The sequence below is a fragment of the Saimiri boliviensis genome, chromosome 17 (genome assembly GCF_048565385.1).
Source record: "Saimiri boliviensis isolate mSaiBol1 chromosome 17, mSaiBol1.pri, whole genome shotgun sequence".
NCBI lineage: Eukaryota > Metazoa > Chordata > Mammalia > Primates > Cebidae > Saimiri > Saimiri boliviensis.
Genome location: NC_133465.1, coordinates 9,196,631 through 9,222,060, shown reverse-complemented (window position 1 = coordinate 9,222,060; position 25,430 = coordinate 9,196,631). Strand labels below are relative to the sequence as shown.

At 44.4% G+C, this 25,430-nt stretch overlaps 1 protein-coding gene and 1 long non-coding RNA gene across 6 annotated transcripts in view; one reads left to right on the top strand and one right to left on the bottom strand.

Annotated features, from left to right (window-relative positions):
- LOC141581796 (uncharacterized) overlaps positions 1-25,430 on the bottom strand; it is a 154,699-nt gene that overhangs the window by 63,729 nt on the left and 65,540 nt on the right. The gene's annotated exons all lie outside the window — the stretch shown is intronic.
- Positions 1-25,430, top strand: part of PIK3R6 (phosphoinositide-3-kinase regulatory subunit 6) — a 63,388-nt gene that overhangs the window by 33,575 nt on the left and 4,383 nt on the right. For all 4 annotated transcript variants that reach the window (XM_039476333.2, XM_074388167.1, XM_074388168.1 and 1 more), the window contains 9 exons: positions 1,353-1,439; positions 1,852-2,275; positions 2,649-2,727; positions 3,670-3,792; positions 5,877-5,987; positions 6,358-6,448; positions 6,796-6,866; positions 7,521-7,611; positions 10,476-10,591. In XM_039476333.2, the coding sequence (XP_039332267.1) occupies positions 1,353-1,439; positions 1,852-2,275; positions 2,649-2,727; positions 3,670-3,792; positions 5,877-5,987; positions 6,358-6,448; positions 6,796-6,866; positions 7,521-7,611; positions 10,476-10,591 (1,193 nt within the window). The remainder of the gene's footprint in view (positions 1-1,352; positions 1,440-1,851; positions 2,276-2,648; positions 2,728-3,669; positions 3,793-5,876; positions 5,988-6,357; positions 6,449-6,795; positions 6,867-7,520; positions 7,612-10,475; positions 10,592-25,430) is intronic.

Sequence of the window (25,430 nt, the reverse complement as noted above, 5' to 3'; positions counted from 1 at the left end):
CAAGCCCATTGCTGTAGGGGGCAGTATGGAGCAGTGGTTATAAGCACAGTGTTGTGGGTAAGAGCAGAGACTCTGGAGCTGAGCTGCCTGGGCTCAAATCTTCACTCTGCTGTTTACTATGTGACCTTGGGCCAGTTTTCAACCTCTTCATGTCCTGGCTCCTCCCCTGTAAACTGAGGAGAAAAATGTCACCTGTCACCCACGGCCATTGGCAGGATCCAGAGAAATGATTACAGTGTGTGCCAGGTGAGTAGAACAAGGCCTGGCAGGCAGTAGTAGGTGCTCAATGAACTCTAGCTGCTCTCCCCTAAGGAGCTTGCAGCCTCATGAAGGAGGAGCCACAGCAACATAGAATTGAAATCGGAATACAGAGCCAAATCCTAAGACCACATGTGAGGTCCAGTGTGAAGACAAAGTCTGCTTGGAGGGAATGACCACCGTGGGCCTCTGGAGTGGTCAGAAAAGATTCTAGAAAGAGGAGCAGGAAGACAGGCTGGCCTCGGTCTCTCCTGGACTACCCAGGGTTCTTGCTGCCCCCAGACTTTGCTGATGAGGTCTCTTTAGCATCACTGACAGCAGCAAATGTTAGTTGAGTGTCTACTGCATACAAGATATTGGAAGCAGCCCTGAGAAGGGCTGAAGTCTTTTCTGCCTCGTCTGGATGCAGGCAGGGCATTTTAAGAACAGCGGGAGGCTGGTTGTGGTGGCTTACACCTGTAATCCCAGCACTTTGGGAGGCTGAGGCAAGTGGATCACCTCAGGTGAGGAGTTTGAGACCAGCCTGGCCTACGTGGCGAAAACCGGTCTCTACTAAAAAATACAAAAATTAGCTGGGTTTGGTAGCAGGTGCCTGTAATCCCAGCGATTCCAGAGGCTGAAACCTCTGCCCTCCAGGTTCAGGAGAATTGCTCAAACCTGGGAGGCGGAGGTTGCAGTGAGTCGAGATTGCACCATTGCACTCCAGCCTGGGAGACAGAGCAAGACTCCATCTCAAAAAAGAAGAAAAAAAAGAAAAAGCCAGTCTGGTGGTTGCACAGGGCTGAAGGCGTGGCCAGCATAGGAGAACAGGTTGGAAAAGGCCTTGTGAGCTGGTTTCTGAAGACTCCTAAGGGCCGAGCTAGGTTTGTAGGAAACATAGCTGCTAAGCATTGTTGCACAGGGAGAGGACAGCTGCACTGTTGGGCCCTGGATAGGCAGGTGGTGGCAGAAATGGAAAGCCAGGCCAGATGTGAAGGAGAGAGTCCCTGCCACCCTTCTAAGACCCTGCACAGGAGCTGGGCAGGGTAGGGAGGGCAGAGGAGGCTCCCACATCCCTCTCCTCCATGGCCTCCACAGCCTGCTCCTTTCTGCAGGTGACCCTGTCCAAGAGCGGCCACCAAGCATTCCCCTGCCCAGCCCCTCCATTACCTTCCACCTGTGGACCGGCAAGGAGCAGCTCTGTACGTGCTCCACAGTGGTATATGTCTGTGTCCATGTGTATGTATTCATGCATGTGTGTGTGTGTGTGTGTCTCTGTGTGTACATGTGTGTCTGTAGATGTGTGTATGCATCTGTGTGTGATGTGTATTATGCGTGTCTGTGTTCATGTGTCTGCGTGTGTGTGAATGTGTGTCTGTGTCTATAGATGTGTGTATGCATCTGTATGTCTTTGTGTGCATGTGTGTGCGTGTCTATGTGTGCATGTGTGTCTGTGTCTGTAGATGTGTGTATGCATCTGTGTGTCTGTGTGTAAGTGTGGATGTGTGTCCTCATGTGTCTGTGTGTGTGTAGCCTCTGAGGAGAACTGGCTGAAATCAGGAATGTAGCCTGCCAGCCTCACATGTCCTCACCACCCTTGTTCCCCCATCCCAGGGAAGGAACTGGTGCTCTTCCTCCGCCCAAGATCCCAGCCGCGCCTCAGTACTGACTTGGAGGTCTTGGATCTGCAAGGCCTCCGGCCAGACCGGGAATTGGCCCGGGTGTCCGTGCTGTCCACTGACAGTGGCATCGAGCGGGACCTTCCCCTGGGAGCTGATGAGCTACCTGCACCCAGCAGCCCCGACATGGAGCGAGCTGGGCTGCAGCGCAAAGGAGGCATTAAGAAGCGTGTGTGGCCCCTGGACTTCTTGATGCCTGGCAGCTGGGACGGGCCCCCAGGGCTGCACCGGAGGACAGGCAGGCCCGGTGGGGATGGGGAAGTGCTTCCCGGCGTCTCTCGGCTGCACACAGCCCGGGTACTTGTGCTGGGAGACGACAGAATGCTGGGGCGCCTGGCCCAGGCCTACCACAGACTCAGGTGGGACCCCGAGGTGGGGGTCGGGGAGTGGGGGCTTGTCAGGGCACAGGTGGGCCTTGCATGGGCTGGTGAGGGATCACAGGGTGGCAAAAGAGGGTCAGGAGGCAGAGGCCAGGGTGGGACGGAGAAGGATACCGTGCAGTGCTGCACAGCCATCGCAGAGCACCCAATCACTGCTTTACGTTCGTTAGCTCCGTGAACCCTCACTAGCCTTCGAGGGAGACATTACCATACCCATTTTATAGATGAGAAAGCAGAGGCTCAGAAAGGTGACACAGATTGTCCAAGGTCAAGAGATAACACATAGCAGAGCCAAGTCTGTTAGAAGCCAAGCCCCGCCCCTAACCTCCTCTGCTTTTCTGCTCGTTGCTAGGAAACGGGAGACCCAGAAGTTCTGCCTCACTCCCAGACTCAGCCTGCAGCTCTACTACATCCCAGTGCTGGCTCCTGAGGTGACTGGACCGCGGGGAGGCAGTGGCGGGGCAGAGACACACCTGCAGCCTCCCATCCCCCACATCCCCAGCTCAGGGACTAGAATCAGCATCCTTAGAATGTGGAGGCGGGAGAGGCCAGCCGGGCAACACGGTGAAACCCTGTCTCTATTAACTGGGTGTGATGGTGGGCACCTGTAATCCCAGCTACTTGGGAGGCTGAGGTAGGAGAATCACTTGAACCCGGAAGGTGGAGGTTGCAGTGAGTCGATATCACACCACTGCACTCCAGCCTGAGCAACAAGAGCAGAACTCTGTGTAAAAAAAGAAAGAAAGAAAGAAAAAAGAAAGTAGAGGTGGGAGAGGTGTCACCAGTTTTCTATTTCGGAGGCTGCAGATGATGCTCTGGGGGCTGGATGTGCCCAGAGATTGGGTCTTTTGTTGGCAGGCTATTTGTTTTGTTTTTGTATGTAACAGCATTAGTTGCAAACTTTTCAAACACAGGACTGACTGACTCTCTCTCTCTCTCTCTCTCTCTCTCTCTCTCTCTCTCTCTCTGTTTCTCTCTCTCCCCCTCTGTCTCTCTCCCCTTCTTTCCCCTCTCTCATATACACACATACACACACACACCACACTTTCTGGTCTGACACAAGGAAATTTCAGGCAGTGGAGTCCATTAACCCAGTTGTGGGGACGTAGGTCTTACTTCCTACTGCACATTGTCTCTCCCCGTTTAAGACTGGTGATCATTTTCAATGTCCCTGGTGAGTGGACCTCAGCAAAAGATATTCTAGCTTCATCTGAGTTTATAAGACAGAACAACAATGCGTCTTCAAATGCAGAAATTGAGGCCCCAAGAGATTAAATGACTTGGCCATATTCACATAGCCTAGGCTGATGGCAGCTGGAAGGCAGAGCTGGAAGAGAGGGCCTGACGTGTCTGCCCCATCTCCTTTCTCCCAGAAGCCTGCAGCATCCAGGCAGACAGAGCTGGGAGAGCTGGCTGCGTTCCTGGGCCGCGTAGACCCATGGTACCAGAGCACCATCAATACACTGTGCCCCGCCATCCACAAGCTGGCTGAGATGGTAGGGAAGGGTGAGATACCACGGAGGGAAAGAGGGAGGGGCATGGAGTCTGGGCAGAAGGGAGGATGGAAGAGCCCAAGTGGGCAGAGAGGGCGGGACGGGGGTGACAGTGGGCTATCTTTTCGCTGCTTCACTTGATCCTTGACCTCAAGAATCCAGTGAGATGAGGCAGGAAGGAAATGTGAGAGAGGGGCCCTAACCAGCTAGTGGCTTTGAACTGACTTGTAACACCTACCAGATGCTTACTCTGGGCTGGATCACTGCGGAAAAGACTAAGTAAAATATTCTTTCATAAGTGTGTAGGGCAACTATACTCCTTCCTGTATGAGCTTCCTGTGATCCTTTTTATCATTTTTTAAAATTTTACTTTAAGTTCTGGGACACATGTGCAGAACGTGCCGGTTTGTTACCCAGGTATACATGTGCCACAGTGGTTTGCTGCACCCATCAACCAGTCACCTAGGTTTTAAGCCCTGCGTGCATTAGGTATTTGTCCTAATGCTCTCCCTCCCCTTGCCCCCCACTCCCTGACAGGCCCCGGTATGTGATGTTCCCCTCCTTGTGTCCATGTGTTCTCATCGTTCAACTCCTACTTACGAGTGAGAACATGTGATATTTGGTTTTCCATTCCTGTGTTAGTTGGTGAGAATGACGGTTTCCGGCTTTGTCCATGTCCCTGCAAAGGGCATGAACTCATTCTTTTTTATGGCTGCATAGTAGTTCATGGTGCATATGTGCCACAATTTCTTTATCCAGTCTATCATTGATGGGCATTTGGATTGGTCTCAAGTCTTTGCTATTAACTTGCACTTTGAAAGTTATCAAAAGGCTAATTTGTACAGAATGCACTTTGTAAGTTAAAAGACATGTAAAAGTGGTAAATTTATGTTATACTTTTACCATAGTTTTTAAAACTAAAATAAATATGCATAAATCAACAGCTTCCTTTTATATTAGCAGCAGGTACTACCCAAGACCTCTACATTTTGCTTTATCATTTGATTGATGGGGTTTATTCAAATAACGATATATAGGGGTGCATATTTTCTGGATTATACCTGATCTAAAAATGTCTCTGCATACACACAAAAGACCATTTAGCTCGGTATTAAAATACTTTTTCCTTGAAACTTGGAGGAGATTACAGTAGGAACATTTGATGCAGGCCCCATTGGTGTTCCTTTGCTGGTAGCTATTTTTCTCTGCCAAGACACTGTAAGATTCTGGTTTTCCCCTTCTTCTTGTAAGCAACAATTTGAATGACCCTATGCTTACTCCAAAAGAGGTTTCCACATGAAGAGACCAGAAACATTGTGAACAATGACAGCATTATTAGAATAAGTTCATAGCTTCTCAGTGTGACCCATTCGAAAGGAACATATTTTAGTACACCACATGTGAAAGTCAAAAGAGATCTTACAAGATCAGATATGAGTTGGATGAGATCAACTATGAGCTTTCTTCCAACCCTGATATCATTATCACATTCTATGTAGAGATTCTGAAAACCCAGTCACTATGCTTTATCTTCATATGGGACTGGGGAAGGACTGGAAAACAAGACGCATAGTTCATTCCCAATAATACGCAAAACTTAATTAGCCTATTAATAGATTCAGAGACTGCCGGAGCTGAAAGAGACATCAGATCATCTGGTCTAACCTCTCATTTTCTCTAGAAGGAAACTCAGGCCTCAAAGAGTTTGAATAACTTGCCCACGGCTGCCTGCCCAAAGGCAAGTAGCCCATCCAAGCTCGGAACCCAGTCCTGGCTCTCTCATTAGGTTCGCTCTCCAGCATCCTGCTCCCCCAGTCACTTAGCACAGTGCCTCACACATAGCAGTGCTCAGTAGTCTCTGTAGAATTGAAATGAGTCAGATTCCCTAAGGAGGTAGGGCTCTGGAAAGGAATATTTTGATTGGGAGTGGAAATTGGGTGGTGGGAAAGGCTTGGAATGTGTTAAAAGACCCACTGGGTTAGTGCATCCCAGAGATGTAGGGGCTTGGTGTTTCTTTCTGAAGAAAATGGCATCTCCCACAGTGGCCTGGGGGGTGATGGTGAAGACATTTCCTGTCTCCCTCACAGCCTCCTTCCCTGGACACATCCCGGACTGTGGACCCCTTCATCCTAGATGTCCTCACCTACTATGTCCGCATGGGCACCCAACCCATTTATTTCCAGATCTACACAGTCAAGGTAAGCATCCCACTGGAGACTACAAGGGTACTTGCCAGCCTGCTGGACCCCAGGACCCCAAAGATTAAATATCCAGGCTCTGGGGAAACACTGATCACCAGGCCACAAATCATGAACATATCCAGACACTCTTGGTTGTTAACATCATCTTCTTCATCTCTCAATGAATCAGATCATTATTAACTTCAAGACCTGAAATCCAAGAAGTAGGTCTTCTTTATGTGGAAGGGTTCTCCCTGGTCCCAGATCCCTGGAAATGAGAGAGAGAGAGAGAGAGAGAGAAAGAGAGAGAGAGAGAGAGAGAGAGAGAGAGAGAGAGATTGATTTGGAAATCCCACCAGGAAATATCACCCTCCCTTCCTCTCTCCAGATCTTCTTCAGTGACCTGAGCCAAGACCCTGCTGAGGACATTTTCCTCATTGAGCTCAAGGTGAAGATCCAAGATTCTAAATTCCCCAAAGGTAAACATCTGCTTCCCTTTTCCCAAAGGTCACAAAGGTCACCCTGACTCATCTTCTCCAAACTCTCATTCTCCCGCCTCTCATCTGATGATGTCTGCACCCCCGCAACTTTAGTGCTGCCCCTGCTCTGTTCCCGACTTTTGCTGAATACTAGGGCTGCCCTTGATGCCCTCCAATGCCTCCCCAAGACTGAAAGGCAGCTTGGCTCCCTGAGGTGTTGCCTTTCCATCCAGGGAGATGGATGGATGGGTAAACCCAGCAGCTCAGCTCCTGTTCTCAGAGAGGTGGGAAGTCAGGGTGAGAGGGCTGGGAACCTCCACCCCAAGCCTCTTCTCATCTCCCTGCAGATGGCTTTTCACCCAAGAAGAGAGGTGTGGCCGAGGGCCCAGGGGCGGAGCTCTCCCTGTGTTACCAGAAGGTCAGTGTGCATGGGCATAGTCAGCAGGTGGCTAGGAGGTACAGCTGGAGAGAGCAGGCCTCAGGGACAAGCAGGGGAGCAGACAGAGCCAAAGGAGGCTTCTGCCATTTTCTTGAAGCTGGCTGCAGAGTTCCCCAGCCTTCAGGGAGTTTCGCAAGGATGAGTGGGGTTAAGTTGGCCTTACATATAGATAAGGAGGTGATCTAATTTAAGGAACAAGGGGGCTGACCCCTTGCTAAAAAATATTTTCCTCGCTAGCTGACCAGATGCTTGAAGTGATTTCACTAGAGATTTATTCTTTGGGATCTGGAAAGCTGAATACACTGTCTAGGGCTAGGAGTGCTACAAGCCTTTATCTGCTAGCCCTTATGGGACCTCAGTGACATAGACAAAACAGGGCCTAGCACAGTGGCTCATGCCTGTAATCCCAGTGCTTTGGGAGGCTCAGGTGAGAGGATCCCTTCAGGTCAGGAGTTGAAGACTGGGGTGGGCAGCATAATGAAACCCTAGCTCAAAAAAACAAAAATAATAACAAAAAGACTCTCACAGTGGAGGTGGCAAACAGGGAAGAGAGGCAAGACTGTAGATGTGGGGATGCGTGGGGAGGGGGTATGTCCTGAAGACCCCACCTGTTCCTCAATACCCCTCCCCCAGGCCTTGCTCAGCCACCGGCCCCGAGAGGTCACCGTTTCCCTGCGGGCCACTGGGCTGGTCCTGAAGGCCATTCCAGCCAGTGACACAGAAGGTGAGGAACAGGGAATGTAGAGCAAAGAAAGAGAGAAGAGATGAGAAGGGCAATGCTGGGGAGAGGACATAGTGACAGAAGGAGAAGCCCTCCCAGTCATGGAACTGGAGCTAGGTCCAGGGCTTGGTGACTGCCTTCAGGTTGCTTGCCATGGGGTCACCCAGACTCTATCACTGGCCTCTGGAATGAGCCTCAGCAGCCTGAAGAGACACAGCTGGAAGGTGGAGGGACTCCGGGGAGGAGTTGCAGTTGCTCTCCTGCCTCAGAATTGAGCCCGCAGGGCTAATTGTATTCTGTTTGGAAATTTTGGACTTTAAATGTCATTCCAAAAAAAAAAAAGGAAACAATAGAAAATGGCAATTTATGTGCACATAGTAAATTATAAATATTAGCTCATATTATGAGCTCCCTGGTCTCCTGGAATAATGCAAAGGATGGCAATACAGGTCCCTAACATTGCAAACATGCACCAGGGGCCAGGCAGTGAAGCATGTGATCCCTAGGAGATAGATATTATTAGTCTCAGCAACTTTTTACTAGAGAGGAAACTGAAGGAAAGAGAATAACTCACCCAACATCACCTCTGTGAGGAAGACTCAAAACTGAAATTCAAACCCAGGTATTCTCAATGCAAGAGTCTTTGTTCCTTACCACTGCTCCCCAGAATGGCCAAATCTCAACAGGCTAGACTTAGGGGATGTTATCGGTTGATGCTTGGAAAAGACCATTTCAGAGCAAACAACAAAGTTCACCCAGGCAGAATTATATCTTGTTCACCATCTATTGCCTTTGTTCATGACATATCCTGGCACATAGTAGATACTTGACCAATATTGTGTAATAAATGAAATGCTATTTTACACTAAAAAATTTGTTTTAAAAATAAAGGAACACATTTGGAATATTCCAGAAGAAATGTGGAATAAAAATACACATAAGCCAGGTTGGAATGCTTATGAGGAAGCCAACTCTGATCCCTCCTCTCCTATGCAACTACAAGTATTTACTTCGTCTCTGAAATCACTGTGGCTTTGCTAGCATTCCAATTATGACGCCTTTCTGACAAAAATGCATTTGTGTTCATCATCACAATATTGATCAAGTATCTACTACGTGCCAGGATATGTCATGGACAAAGGGAATAGATGGCGAACAAGATATAATTCTGCCTGGGTGAACTTTCTTGTTTGCTCTGAAATGATCTCCAAGCATCACCCGGTAACATCCCCTAAATCTAGTCTGTTGAGATGTAGGCATCGTAGTGTCACAATTTTCTCAGCAGCTGGCACAAAGAAGAAACTCAAGAGATTATATCACTTCCCTTTTCTTTCTTTCTTTCTTTCTTTTTTTTTTTTTTTTTTTTTTTTTTGTATGCGACAGAGTCTCGCTCCATCGCCCAGGCTAGAGTGCAGTGGTGCGATCTTCGCTCACTGCAACCTCTGCCTCCCGGGTTCAAGCAATTTTCCTATCTTAGCTTCCTGAGCAGCAGGGATTACAGGTGCATGCCACTATGCCTGGCTAATTTTTCTATTTTTAGTAGTGACAGAGTTTCACCATGTTGGTCAGACTAGTCTCGAACTCCTGACCTTGTGATCCGCCCACCTCGGCCTCCCAAAGTGCTGTGATTACAGGCATGAGTCACTGCACCTGGCCATCATTTCCTAATAAAATTGCCTCCAGGCAAGCTGAATTTGTGGATGACACATGAAACTCCATCACAGCAAAACACTCTTTACTCACAGCTCTTTAACACCATGAAGGAGAGAGGTAATTGTGGCAGCAGCTCTTAACCTAGAGGTGGCTCAGGAGCAGGCAGTCAAGGGCGCAGGTCCAAAGCCAGATGGGCAGGGCTCACACCCCAGCTTTGTCACTGACTATCTGTGTGATCTTAGGTGTGTGACTTGTATCCGTTTCACCTGTTCTTCCCCCCATTTCTAAAATGGAGATAATAAATAGCTAATTTGTGTGCATACAGTAAATTATAATGGTTAGCTCTTATTGTTCAAATTGTATTCCTTCCATTTCTCTCACAGACTCTCCCCACTCGTAGACCTAGTCTAGACCCTATCAGAACCCATCTGATGATGCCAGCAGCCTCCATAGAGCACAGACTTCTACAAACCCTCTATAGTTGGCAGGGAGGGACTAAGCCTGGCAGCAGGCACACAGTAATGGTTTTTGACACATTATACATTATTAAGCAACCCTGTCTCTACACACAAAAAATTAGTCCGGTGTGGTGGTGCACCTGTAATCCCAGCCACCCAGGAGGCTGAGGCAGGAGAATCGCTTGAACCTGGGAGGCGGAGGTTGCAGTGACCGAGACCATGCCACTGCACTCCAGCCCGGGTGACAGAGTGAGACTCTGTCTCAAAAATAAATAATAAATAAATCTATAATAATAAAAAAAGAAAGTCAAGAAACACTCAACCTGTTGGCACTAATTCCTTCCTCACCCACTTGGTGCCTCTGTCCTGCACAACCTCCCTGGCTAGGTGTTTCTTATATTCTTAGCATACCCGAGAGCTACAGAAAGTTCAAGAGAACTTCTAGAACTTTATTCCTTTTTAAAAGGGGTGCAGGAGGAAATAATGAAAGGGTACTGGTTGGGGATTTAGGTTGGCGATGGCTGGTGACCTGAGGATACAGAAACTTGCAGATTCTTCAGGGAAGGAAGATGGATGATTGAGGAGGTCCAATTTGGCTAGGACCAAGCAGATCTGGGAAGTGGGAGCCCAGGGAGGAGTGAGAGGGCCGCGGGTGTCAAGATGGGTTCGTGGAGATCTTGAGACCTAGAATCTGAAACTCCTCTACTTTCCTTGAGGTCCATTTACAGCCGCCCTTCCCACTCCCATCTCATTCAGTTTCAGGGTCTCCTCATTGCCCCCTGCCTGCTGCTCCTGTCACAGACCACACATGTCTGAATGTCAGCGTGACAGAGGTCGTCAAGTCCTCCAACTTGGCGGGAAGGTCCTTCTCTGTAAGTACTGAGTAGACTGGGAAAGGGAGACAGCCAGCTGGGACAGCCGTAGGTGGCTGGGAGCCCAGAAGGGAGGGTATTCAGAGAAGGAACTGACTTCCCAGCCTTTCTGAGCCTTTGCTATTGGATTGGACCTTCTTGTTGGAAGGAATCTGCTTTTCAATCAGTCTATTTGAAGTGCAGAGTGCCCACTGGTATAAGGAAAGCCCTTTAAGAGTCAAAGCCCTACTCTCCATCTGCTGACCATTTGAGGACCCAAGACATATCCAGATTACTGCAAAATGCACCTACTACGTTCTGTCATCCCAGGCGCCACACCATAGCCAGACTTCCAAATAACAACAGCCCAACCTTTGACCAGATCAAACCAGCTCTTTCAATACCCTTACCCTTTGCCCTTTTGCCTTTGCCCATATCAATACTTTTTGTTTTTCTTGAGAGGGAGTCTCGCTCTGTCACCAGGCTGGAGTGCAGTGGTGCAATCTTGGCTCACTGCAACCACCACCTCACAGGTTCAAGCGATTCCCCTGCCTCAGCCTCTCAAGTAGCTGTGATTATAGGCACATACCACCACACCTGGCTAAATTTTTTTTGTAATTTTAGTAGTGACGGTTTCGCCATGTTGACCAAGCTGGTCTCAAACTTCTGAACTCAGGTGATCCACCTGCCTCAGCCTCCCAAAGCACTGGGATTACAGGCGTGAGCCACCACGCCCAGTCAGTACTTACTGATACAGACATAAGACTATCCATTTTCTCTCTACCGATGGCCTCTTTGGACTTCACTTCCCCTCAGCTTGGCTTTGGCACCCCATGACTGTGTCTGAACCATGTTCTCACTGATGTCCTCCCCTCCATGCATCACCCATCAGGCTGACACTCTGATTTAGGTCAAGCTACCTACTTAGTCTGTATGCCCAGGTGGCCAAGTGCTTCTGGAATAACCCCTGCATCCCCATTGATCACAGCAAACTCATGACCTCCCCCTCACCCAGATCCTTGAGATCCCTCAGCCCTTTCCTCACCCTTCCCCTCCAGGCTCTTCTCTATCTGTTTGCAGTTCTCTTTCCCCTAGCTTTGACCTCTTCCTCTCCACTGCTCCTTCTGCTTAGCCTATGCTTACTCAGGTCTTTTCCATCTTAAAAGAAAAAAAAAAAGGGGGGGGGGCAAAAAAACCCAACTCTCCCATGACCCAACTACCTCTCTAGCTACCCACTGCATCCCCTTCCTTCCCTTCTCAGTCAAGCTCCTTTAAAGATACATCTCAAAGAGTATCCACCTCCTTATCAATGACTCTTCTACCCATGACCATCTGCTTACACATGTCCCACTGTGGCAAAGCCACCTCCATGTTGCCAAAACCAGTGGTCACTTTTTAGCCCTTATATTTCTTTATTTTTTAAGTTCATGCTTTGTTTTGTTTTTTTGAGACAGAGTATCACTTTTTTGTCAAGTTGGAGTGCAGTGGCACGATTTTGGCTCACTGCAACCTCCAACTCCCTGGTTCAAGCAATTCTCCTGCCTCAGCCTCCCAAGTAGCTGGGATTATAGGCACACGCCACTACACCCAGTTAATTTTCTTTTAGTAGAGATGGGGTTTCACCATGTTGGCCAGGATGGTCTCCATCTGCTGACCTCGTGATCTGCCCACCTCAGCCTCCCAAAGTGTTGGGATTGCAGGCATGAGCCACCATGCCTGCCCAAGACAATGTTTTAACCTATAAACAAAAGTTTCATTATTTATTTTGGAAAATACAGAAAAGCACAAAAAAGTACATTCACTAGTATTCCCAATCCCTGGAGAGGATAACTATTAACATTTTCAGGTGTAAACACCAAGCCTTTTTTTCTAGATATTTTAAGGTAATTGATAGCTATACTACATACTGGTCTGTACCTTGGTGTTTTTTACTCAAAAATATACTAAAACCTTGTATATACATCTTGATGGGACCTTGCTTTGGTCATTAAATATGTTTTGTGTCATTAAGTACATGTTGGTATTTATTATATGATAGTTGCATATACCTGTATAATTATGTAAATAAATTAGAAGAAGACATTTAAGTAAGTTCTCATTTTTCACCATTACAAGCATAATGTGAGGAATTTTGTTAGGGGTAAATATGTGCTAAAAATCAGGTTATGTCTTTTTAGAAAAATGCCTAGAAGTGAAATCATTCAGTTGGGTGGCATCATTTTTATATATTTTGCCAAACTGCCCTCCAGAAATTCTACACCAAGTTCCAATCTGATTGTAGTGTTTGAGTGACAATTTTGCAGCACAATTCACATATTGATTGATTTTTTCATCTTCGCAAAGTTGATGATCCAACTTTTCATTGTTTCTTTTATTACCAGTTAGTGAAGTTGAATACTTTCTTGTATTTCTATTTCTTCATTCACATATTTCCTGTTTATATTCTCATCCCATACTAATATCCTATTGTATAGTGTGAGGACATTAACCCCTTATTTGTCATATATTTTGGAAATACTTTTCCCTGTTTGTCTTTTGATGCTTTTTTAACCTAAAAGAGCTTTATATTATGATGTAGCAAAATCTACCAATCATTTTCCTTTAATGATTACCGACTCTGAGATGATTAAAATCACATATGTCTAAAGACCATGTCTCCCTGAATTTAAGGAATACCATAATTTTACATGTTACTAGGAAAGAAACAATGCTTTCTGGCCGGGCGTGGTGGCTCATGCCTATAATCCCAGCACTTTGGGAGGCCAAGGTGGGTGGATCACGAGGTCAAGAGATCGAGACCATCATGGTCAACATGGTGAAACCCCGTCTCTACTAAACATACAAAAAATTAGCCGAGCATGGTGGCGCGTGCCTGTAGTCCAGGCTACTCAGGAGGCTGAGGCAGGAGAATTGCTTGAACCCAGGAGGCAGAGGTTGCAGTGAGCCAAGATTGGGCCATTGCACTCCAGCCTGGGTAACAAGAGTAAAACTCCATCTAGAAAAAAAAGAAAAAAAGAAACAATGCTTTCTAAACTATGGACAATGCTTTCTTATCACATTGGTTGCAAAATACTCCCTAATTTTAGAGATGCTAAAATGTGTTTTAGAATCAATGAAAATGTCATGCCTGTTTAATAGTAGTATGCTGTTCCTTCCTTGTGGTTTTATTCTTTTATTTCTTTACTCATTTGAAACATTTTTTATTTTATATAGAAAGTAAAAACTTCCTCTTCAAAGTTTTCCTTCTTGTTAAAGAATAATAGTAATAAATGTCAGATAATAGTTTACTTTCTTCAACAACTTCTTGCTTTTTGCTAATAACTTTGTTAAGCCCTATCCTGTGTAACTTTGTTAAGCCCTATCCATGTAGTACATTCTATGTCCTTGTACTTTGTTCTTGTTAAAGAATAATAATAATAATAAACATCAGAAATAATAGTTGTTCTAAAGACTATCTTCAAAAACTTCTTTTTACTAATAACTTTGTTAAGCCCTATCCACGTAGTAGATTCTATGTCCTTGTACTTTAACCAAGATATCTGTGCTGGATGTGCTAACAAGCATGTCCCAGCTCGCAGCCTATGCCCCTTTGACTTCCTCTTTTCCTTTGTTCTCCATTGCCTTTACCTATTTAGAAAAGTTTTCAGTTGTTAACTAATCGGGTTCAGTTTAGATTGTGAAGTCTAGCTCCAACCAATGGAGATCAGACACAGCAATAAGGACCCAATGTGTAAGGAATAAATATGCCTGCCTTTCCTTTGTTCAATGTACTCTCGTGGCAAGATGGCTAACAAGTAGTACGCTTTCTGCAGAAAGTAAAATTGCCTTGCTGAGAAAACTTTTTGTCTGAATGCTAATTTTTCTTTGCAGTACTTAGGAACAAGCATTCTGTCTCTAACATTTTATAATCTGATTTATTTAATTACATTATCTGTAATTACTGGGAGTTTAATCCTTCTGTTTATTGGGTTCACTGAACACCTCCCCATGGTAGCTTAATTCCTTATTTTTCAGTTATGAGTTCATATTTCTTGGGGATTTATCTGTGGGAAAACTGGTTGGAAAAATTGTTCTTCTAGAGGAATTCTGAATTTGTTTTTGCCAACTGCCTCAGAGATGTTATCAGCTCAGGACCATATTTTGGCTGAGAAATTTCTAGAGCATGAAGATAGTGTACATTTATACCCCAATTCACATCAGGATGGGCTTGTAGATAAGAATTTCTAGGAAAGACCTGCCTTCCTTACTCATAGCACAAGCCAAAGTGGATCGGCTTTTTTTCTGTGGTCTTCCCTATTTCTACTTTTGTTTTTTCATTTGTTTCTTTCATTTTATTTTGCTTTCTAGTCTTTCACTAAGAATGTAGCCTTCAAGAGTCCCTGCTTCATTCAGGCACACAGCATTGTCTCCCATCTCACATGGCTATTTATACCCAAGCCCTTTGATTCCTAAGATTATTAACAAATGTTCCTAGGACAGCCAAAGCATCTGACTTACATAATTTCAACTTCTTTGGAATTTATTGACATTTTCTTCATTGCCTGGTACATGATCAACTTTTTAATATTCAATGGCAACTAAAAATACATGTTTGCTTTCTATATATAAAATATATAAAGTATGATGTTTACTTACTAAATCAAACATATTACTGTAATCTGCAAATTTAAAATATTTTTTGTCTACTTCATCTGGTCAAAACTGAGAGAGGTTTGTGGATATTCCTGCTATGGTTTTGATTTTGTCAATTCTATCTGGATTTCTTTGAGCGTGAACTTTCTTCTAGTTTTGATGCTGCTGTTATATAATATGATGCCTTCTTATGCCTAGTCTTTGTATTAGACTGGTTTCCCCCTGCCCCCCGGAAACCTTAAATAGTTTATTTCAGAGAAGATGTCACAGGAATACACCTTGGTGTGATCTTTGTTCATTCACCGTTTTGGACCTTTGATGGACATTCTCAATCTGGTGACTTGTATCTTTCAGTTATCAGATGCTTTCTAATACAATCTTTAAAATAATTTCCTTCCCTTTATTTCTTTGGTTTCTCCTCCTACTATAATTAGTATGATGTTTGCCCTCCTTAATGCTCTAAGTGTCTCATCTTTTCTCTCCCATCATCCTTCTCTTTGTCATTTCTTCAACTTTGGGGAGTTTTCTTCAAGTTCATTTACTGGCTATTTAAACTATTTAGAAACTCTTTGTTTCTGGTTATTCATTTTTAATAGCATTCTAGCTTCATAGATGTATCTCTGAAGATATTACTTATTTCAAATTTTCTTCTGCTCTCTGAATTGTGTGTTTTCTTGGAATTACTGTTTTCTGTTTGCTTGTTGTAGTTTCTCTCTTAATGTTAGGTCTCTCTTAGTATGTTCTCTCAACTGGGCATGGTGGCTCACACCTGTAATCCCAGCACTTTGAGAGGCTGAGGAGGGCAGATCATGAGGTCAGGAGCTTGAGGCCAGCCTGGCCAACATGGTGAAACCCCATCTCTACTAAAATACAAAACTTAGCTGGCTGTGGTGGTGGGTGCCTATAATCCCAGCTATTCAGGAGGCTGAGGCAGAAGAATCATTTGAACCCAGGAGGTGGAGGTTGCAGTGAGCAGAGATCGTACCATTGCACTTCAGCCTGGGTGACAGGGCAAGACTCCATCTCAAAAAAAAAAAAAAAAAGGTCTCTCTCTTAACTCAAGAGTGGGGCACTAAAAACCTGAGTCAATGGTGGGCTTCTCACTGCGCAGTCAGAAGGCCATGGTCCTTTCCATGGGGGGAACCCAGATACCAGTAACTGCAAGTCTCTTTGCTAGGACAGTTTTGATTTTCCAGAAATGAGTACTTTGGGCTCCTGCCTCGGTGAGTAAAGGGAGCCAGGAATGAGGGGTGGGTAAGCCTGAATATGCTTGTCACTCTGGAGCTGAGTTGGGAAAGAGGATGGGTCTCACCATTCAGTCAGCAAACTTTCATGTAACCTATCTATTTGGAATCCAGGACTTCACTCCACCCTCTTCCATTTCGTGTCTCCAAGTCCAGAGTCTCTCTGGTTGTGTTTCTCTGGTTTCTGTGGCAAGGGTAGGGTTCACTGTTTCACTTAGTAGAAGATTAGCAATCTAGCTGCTCCTCAAGCCGGCTTTCACTCAGTTCTCCTTTTTCAGGCTCCTACTGATCCCTACCATCTGTGGAGCCTGGTACCTCCAGCTCATAAACCTTACCAATTTTGAAACTTTCCCAAAGCTTCCTTATGCTTGACCTTCCTCTTCCATGATAAGTTATCTAAGCCATTTCTCTATCCTTTCTCTGCACTTCAACATTATAGTCTAGCACTTTAGTTGTCTTCTAGTCTAATTAAAGGCGTACCTACATGTTTTAAGGTGAATTACAAGGTGGGGGGGATGAGAAAATGCATACTCTGCCATTGTGAAATCAGAAGTTCTCATCTCTTTATTTTTTCATTATTTTATTTATTTATTTGAGATGGTGTCTTGCTCTGTCACCAGGCTGGAGTACAGAGGCCTGATCTCGGCTCATTGCAACCTCCACCTCCCAGGTTCAAGCAGTTTTCCTGCCTCAGCCTCCCAAGTAGCTAGGACTACAGGCATGTACCACTACGCCTGGCTAATTTTTGTATTTTTAGGAGAGACGCAGTTTTACCATGTTGGCCAGGATGGTCTTGATCTCTTAACCTCGTGATCTGCCCTCCTCAGCCTCCCAAAGTACTGGAATTACAGGAATGAGCTGCTGTGCCCAGCCATCTCTTTATTTTTTATTTTTATTTTATTTTATTATTATTTTTTTGCTCATTTACTGAGCACATCTCTTTATTTTTAAGACATTTTTCTTTTATTTTAGATAGGCTTCTTGTAACTAGCATGTGATTGGATTTTGTTCTGACTCAGTCTGAAAGTCTTTGTGTTTCTTTTTAATATAGTAAAAAACACATAACATAAAATTTACCATCTTACCATGTTTTAAGTGTCCAGTTCAGTGGTGTTAAGTACATTCTCATTGTTGTGAAACACATTTGTTTTTGTTTTCGACAAATGATAATTTAATCCATTGACACTAACTTTACATGCTATTTGGTATGACTATGCTCTCTTATGTTGTGCTTTCTGATTTTTTAAAGTGCTTTTATCTGCTATCTTTTTATGTTTCTTTTTGCTATATTGCTCAGGTTTTGTTTCCTCATTTCCTCCCTCTGATGATATGGAAGATTTATGTCCCTCCCTCCCTTCCTTCCTTCCACACAGTCTCGCTCTGTCACCAGGCTGGAGTGCAGTGGCACCATCTCAGCTCACTGCAATCTGCTTCCTAAGTTTAAGCCATTCTCCTGCCTCAGCCTCCCGAGTAGCTGAGAGGGTGGCATGGGCCACCACACCCAGGTAATTTTCACATTTTTAGTAGAGACAGTGTTTCACCATGTTGGCCAGCATGGTCTTGATCTCCAGACCTCATGATAAACCTGCGTTGGCCTCCCAAAGCATTGGGATTACAGGCATGACCCACTGCACCTGGCCATAGGTACTCCTTTTCTGTGAGTGTTTACCTTTAAAGTAAAAATATGTGTACTTTTTTTGAAATTAAACTTTTTATTTTTATGGATTTAAGGTACAACTACAGTGTGTTACATGGATATATTGTATAGTAGACATCCCGGTTTTTAATGTACTCATCACCTGAATACCCAAAAGATGGTATTTTATCCCTTATCTCCCTCCCACTCTCCAACCATTTGGAGTCCTCAGTGTCTCTTATTCCCTTTTGCATGTCTGTGTGTACTCACTGTTTAGCTCACACTTGTAAGTGAGAACATGTGGTTTTGATTTTCTGAGTCATTTCTCTAGGGATAATGGCCTCTAGTTCCATTCCTGTTGCTGCAAAAGACATGATTTCATTCTTTTTATGGCTGTGTAGTATTTGATGGTGTGTGTATATGTGTGTGCATATATGTAGATATGCCACATTTAAAAAATTCAGTCATCCATCAATGGACACTTAGGTTGATTCCATGACTTAGCTATTGTGAATAGTGCTGTAATAAACATACCAGTGCAAGTGTATTTTTTACATTATGATTTCTTTTCCTTTGGGTAGATGCCCAGTAGAGGGACTGCTGGATCAAAGGGTAATTCTATTTTTAGTTATTTGAGAAATGTCTATATTGTTTTCCACAGAGGCTGTACTAATCTACATTCCCAAAAACAGTGTATAAGCATTCTCTTTTCTCTGCATCCTCACCAATATCTATTGTTTTTGACTTTTTAATAATAGTCATTCTGACTGGTATGAAATGGTATCTCACTGTGGTTTTCATTTGCTTTTCTCTGATGATTAGTGATGTTGAGCATTTTTCTTTTTTTGTTAGCCACTTGTAAGTCTTCTTTTGAATAATATCTATTCATGTCCTTTGCCCATTTTTTTGTGGAGTTGTCTTTTTATTGTTGAGTTGTTTGAGTTCCTTGTAGATTCTGGATATTAGCCCCTTTGTCAGATGCATCGTTTGCAAATATTTATCCCATTCTGTAGATTACGTTTACTCTGTTGATTATTTCTTTTGCTGTGTAGAAAGAAGCTTTTTAGTTTAACTAAGTCTGTTTGTCTATTTTTGTTTTTGTTACATTTTCTTTTGAGGACTTAGTCATAAATTATTTGTTTAGACCAATGTCCAGAAGATGTTTTCCTAATTTTTTTTTTTTTTTTAGGATTTTTATAGTTTCAGGTCTCATATTTAAGTCTTTAATCCATCTTGAGTTAACTTTTGTATATGTTGTGAGACTAGGGTCCAGTTTTATTCTTCTGCTTATGGCTCTCCAATGATTCCAGCACCATTTATTGAATGGAGTGTTCTTTTCCCAGTGTATATTTTTGTTGACTTTGTCAAAGATCAGTTGGTTGTAAGTATATGACTTTATTTCTAGCTCTGTTCCTTTAATCTATGTGCCTACTTTTACCAGTACCATGCTGTTTTGGTTACTATAGCCTTGTAATATAATTTGAAGTCAGGTAATGTGATACCTCCAGCTTTATTCTTTTTGCTTAGGATTGCTTTAGCTATTCTGCCTAATCTGTGTTCGTCAGGGATATTGGTTCTTTTTTGGCTTCATATAAATTTTAGAATTTTTTTCTAATTCTGTGAAGAATGAGGGTAGCCTGATAGAAATTATGTTCAATCTATACATTGCTTTGGGCCATATGGTTGTTTAAATAATACTGATTCTTCTAATCCATGAACATGGGATGTTTTTCCATTTGTTCGAGTCATTTATGATTTTTTCATCAGTGTATTGTAGTTCTCCTTGCAGAGATGAAATCTTTCATCTCCTTGGTTAAATGTATTCCGAGGTATTTTTTTTTCTAGCTATCATAAATGGGATTGAGTTTCTTGTATGCAACATACAATTGGATCCTGTTTTTCCTATCCATTCCACCAGACTATATCTTACTGATCCTCGTACTTCAGCCTCCTGAGTAGCTGAGACCACAGTGCCAGCCACTACGCCCAGTTAATTTTAAAATTTTTTGTAGAGAAGAGGTCTGTGTTGCTCAGGTTAGTCTCAAACACCTGGACTCAAGCAATCGTCCTGTCTTAATGCTTAGGACTCAAGCATCCCAAAGTGTTGGGATTACAGGCATGAGCTACTGTTCCCAGCTGAGCCTATACCTTGTAAGTGGAGCATTTCATCCATTTACGTTTAAGGTTAATATTGATATGTAAGATTTTGTTTCTGTCATAATTATTACCTAGTTGCTTTGCAGTCTTGTGTAATTGCTTCATAAGACCTACATGTTTTATACTTTCCTGTGTTTTTATAATGATGAGTATCACCCTTATGTTTCCATGTTTAGAAATCCTTTAAGCATTTTTTATAGGACCTGTCTAGTAGTTTCAGATTCCCTTAGTGTTTCCTTGTCTGGTTTGTACTTTATTTCTCCTTCATTTATGAATTTAGTTTAGCAGTATACAAAATTCTCGGCATCTTTTTTTCTTTAAGAAGACTGAAAATAGAACCCCAGCCACTTCTGGCTTGTAAGGTTTTGGGTGAGAAGCCTGCTGTTAGTCTGATGGGATTCTCCTTTTAGGTGATTAGACAAAATGTGTATATTTGAAATTATATTTATATATTAATACTTCAACGAAGCTGGCTTCTAGCACTATCATAAATGTTTTATACTCCTTTGATCAATTTTGAATGGAATTCCATCACTAGAGCTTAAAACCTGTTCTCTGAGTCTTTAAATACTCTATAATTCAGAGATACCACTTTCTTACAGACTTTCTTCTACATGCCTATTACTTGTTGGCCTCTTTCCCTGAACTCCTTTTCCTAGATCCTTAAGTAGCTACTGTCCTCAATTTCTACCCATGGCTCACTTCTTTTCTCATTTCCTGGACTATCAAACTCACAAGGATTTAGTTCCATTTGTTAAGTCCTCCCAAATCTGTATCTCCTGCTCTGATATTCATTCCTGTGTTTCTGACTCCTGCACTGAACTAAGTTAGCATGAATGTCACAAATTCAAGATATTTAAAATCAAAGCCAGTACTTTCCAATAGTTAAGAGCTCTCTGGAGCCAGATTGTCTGGGTTCAGATCTTACCTCTGCCATTTACCAGCTATATGATGTTAAGCAAGTTAATCTCTCTGTGACTCAGTATTATTTTGTAAAATGGGGAGACTGTTGTTCCTCAGTATCCATGGGGGATTGTTTCCAGGACCCTCAAGGATACAAAAATCCATGGATGCTAAAGTCCCTTACTGTTGGCCCTTCATATCTACAGGTTTCACATATGCAGATATGGAGGGCCAACTGTAATAACATTACCTACCTCATCCAGTTATGAGGATTGATTGTGGCATACGAAGCTCTTAGAAGAGTGCTTGGCTAAGTAAACATTATGTATGTGTTAGCAGTAATTTTTATTTCATCTCCTCTTTATATATCCCCTGTTGCATTTAATGGTACCATCATTAACCAATCACCTCTGCCAGAAAGCCAGGAGTCATCCCTGCTGCCTCATCTTCCTCACTTTCCTGTGTGCTGATGGAACACTTCTCAAATCTCTCCCATCCTGTCTGTCTTCTATCTTCTTGTCCAGCTTGGTTGACCAACTATCCTAGTTTGCCTGGGACTAAAGGGGTTTCCTGGACTTGGGACTTGGAGTGCTAACACCAGGAAAGTTCCAGGCAAGTCAAGCAAGTTGGTCACCCCAAGTCTGACCTTCATCTATCCCCTTCCAGTTGGTCTCCCTGGCAATATCTCATCCTCAAGTCCATCTTCCTGTCCATGATATTCCATCCTTAAAACCCTTCCATCATCTCCCATTCTCCAAGGACAGAAAAACTCTTCAGTGTTGCATAGCTTCACTCCACCGCTTCTCCATCTGCAGCTCTGAGGACCCCCTGCAGGCCCTTCCCACCATTTGTTTGGATGTGTTCCTAAAGGCACATCTCTGTGCCTTTGCTCATGCTGGTTTGCCTGACCTGAAACCTCATTCCTTCCTTCCACCTCCCCACCTTCTTTTTATAATTCCTACTCATCCTCCAAGTTGAGACTCCAGTGTCATCTCTCTCAGGAGGCCTTTCCTAATGCTTTTCCCCCTTCCTTCCACATCTCCAGCCTCCTCCCCTCACCCAGGTGAGCTAAGTGCACCACCTCCATGCTAGCCCCCATAGGACCCTGCAGACACAGCCATGGAAACACTTGTGACATGAAAAATGGCATGATCTTTGTATGTTAATGACCTGGAAGCTCCCTAGGCTCTGGACCCTCATCTTAGCTGGTGTGGTGTCTGGCCTGCAGTAGGGCCTCACCAGATGTTTGTTGAGTCATCTAGTCTGCCCTTGATCTCATGCCAGAACTGGAAACTCACTCTTTCTGAGGCAGCCTATCCACCGTAGGAGAGTTTTGATTGGCTGAGACATCTGCCCTGAGCTAAACTCTGTCTTCTCATAGAGCAGTCCAGTATTTAAGTTTTAGGTTCCAAGGTGGACCTATTTACCTTGCTGTTGCATTTCCTCTTTCAAAGTCAGTTCCTTAAAGTGGTTTCTGTTTTTAATGACCTCTTTAAACCACCTGGTCAGGGGCTTTTTGAAAATCTAAACTTATCACTTCAGCAAGTTCCCTTTGATCCCTACATGGACCCTACTAGGGGAAAATTCTAGTAGCTGTCTTTCCTCTCGGAACCAGGCAGGTCTACATGTGTGTTTTGTACAAATGGACTGGATGATAACCACTAAGCAGTAAGGGGAAGGTCACGGTGAGCTGGAGTGAGAAAGAAGGCAGGAGACAGTATGAAGAACGGTATGGGGGCAAGGCCATTGTGGCTGGCTCAGTAAGTTTAAGGGTCAGATATGACCTTAGCTAGACTGGAATTTTGAAATAGAAGATAAGTGGGAAATAAAGCAGAAACAGAAGAACTGGGTGGGGCTTTAGCTATGGAAAACTGGTTGCCACCAACAGAGAACAGGAAACAATTAGCAACCCTTTGCCCATTCCTTCATCTTACTGAGAGCAGAATCCTTTGCAAATTCTGCATCTGGTCCTTTCTGCTGGCTTCCATGGCTGCATTTATAGACTAAAATCTAAAACTCTTGTGGTCCTTATGGGCCAAAACCAAGCAGGTAGGGTGTGGCTAGGTGTGCAGACCACAAAGGGAAATAAAAGGCATCTGCCTACACTGCAGGCAGGTGGGAGCAAGCCCAGAGACAGTGTATGATTACCTAGAAGTGGGGGCCAACTCCATGGCCAGGTCATGTGGGCCCAAATCCTGCCAGAGACACCTAGAGCAGCCTGATGCTAAAGAAGGAACACCAAGTTGAGAGTCAGAGTGCTGCCCCCATAGCAACCACTGTGCAGGCTTCAGTGGGTCATATTCAAGCTCCAGTCTTTTAACCTAAGGAAACCATGCATTTCACTCACTAGCTGCAATCAGTTTAGGTGCAATTCCATTAACTATAGCAAACAGAAAACACCTGGCTTCCCCCACCCCCGGCTCATGCAGGACTTCAGCCTCCTGCAGTCTCTCCAAGAATTTCTAGAAGGTCATGAGTGGCATTCCAGTAACAACTATCATTCCATTAACTGTCCAGTCAATGTCCACTAGGTTTCACTGCCTGAACCTCTGACCACAACCTCCCACTGCGGCTGACGGCTCCAGAGCACTAAAGGTGCTTTTAAAAGGGTTGGTTTGTTTTTTGGTTTTTTTGGAGACAGTCTCACTCTGTTGCCTAGGTTGGAGTGCAGTGGCGCAATCTCGGCTTACCGCAACCTCCACCTCCAGGTTCAAGTGATTCTCCTGCCTCAGCCTCTCAAGTAGCTGGGATTACAGATGCCTGTCACCATGCACAGCTAATTTTTTTGCAATTTTGGTAGAGACAGGGTTTTACCATGTTGGATAGGCTGGTCTCAAACTCCTGACTTCACGTCATCTGCCTACGCTGGGCCTCCCAAAGTGCTGGGATTACAGGCATGAGCCACTGTGCCCTGCCAAGCTGCCACAGGTTGTGTTGGCAGCAGGGGAGAAGGCTCCTCTCCTCTGTGTGTTACCTTCTGTCCTGGAGTCCTCTGTCCTCAATTTCTATACATGGCTCATTTCTTTTCTCATTTCCTGGACTATCAAACCCCATCTTACAGAGGTTTTGGTAAATCTGTCTTTACTCACAGCTCACCCATTCAGACTCACAGGAGTCTATAAATAGTGGGGTGATAGGTGGGGGCTTGGCCTAGGGGACAAACCAAGAAGAGAAAGAACCCACAGTAGCTTCCCCTTCCCCTCTGACACCTGAGACTTCATCACTGAGTCCATTAGTCATGCTTGGCTCCTTCTTAGAAAATTATAATTAATAAAGAGTTCTTAATAGGGTCTTGGGCTCTGTTCCACGCACTTAATATATATGGCAGGCGTCCCCAAACTTTTTACACAGGGGGCCAGTTCACTGTCCCTCAGACCATTGGAGGGCCGCCACATACTGTGCTCCTCTCACTGACCACAAATGAAAGAGGTTCCCCTTCCTGAAGTGCAGTGCGGGGCCGGATAAATGGCCTCAGGGGGCCGCATGCGGCCCGTGGGCCGTAGTTTGGGGATGCCTGATACGGTCTCACTTAATCTTCACGACAATCCTAAAAGGTAGCACAGAGAGATTAAGAAACATGCTCAAGGTCACACAGCTAATAAGTAGCAGAGCCAGGATTAGAGCCTGGGCAGCCTGGCTTAGAGACTATGCTCTTACCCTCCTCCCAGCAGATCCTGCATACCCTGTCCACAGACTTCTGGCTGGCCTACCTCCACCCCCTAAAAGTTCAGCCAAAATTCCTGGGCATGCACAAACCCCTAGTTTAAGCTGTCTGTCTCTCCTAAGTGACGCTGAAAAATTCAGCAGTTGTTCTTAGCCCTGCCTACATGCAGGAGCTTTTTAAAAAATGCCCATGCCTGGGCTCAACCCCATGCCTGGGCTCAACTCCATGCCACTTAAATCAGAAACTCTGCTATTATGGTTTTTTGTTTTGTTTTGGAGACAGAGTCTTGCTCTGTCACCCAGGCTGGAGTACAATGGCACGATCTCTCACTGCAACCTCTGCCTCCTGGGTGATTCTCTTGCCTTGGCCTCCCAAAAGCTGAGACTACAGGCTCATGCTTCCATGCCAAGCTAATTTTTTTGTATTTTTAGTACAGGCGGGGTTTCGACACACTGCCCAGGCTGGTCTTGAACTCCTGAGGTCAGGTGATCCACCAACCTCCACCTCCCAAAGTTCTAGGATTACAGGTGTGAGCCACCATGCCAGGCCAATACTATGTTTTTGAAAATTGATTCTTACGGGCAGCCAGGGTTAGGAACACTTTAACGAGATGGTCTCCAAGGC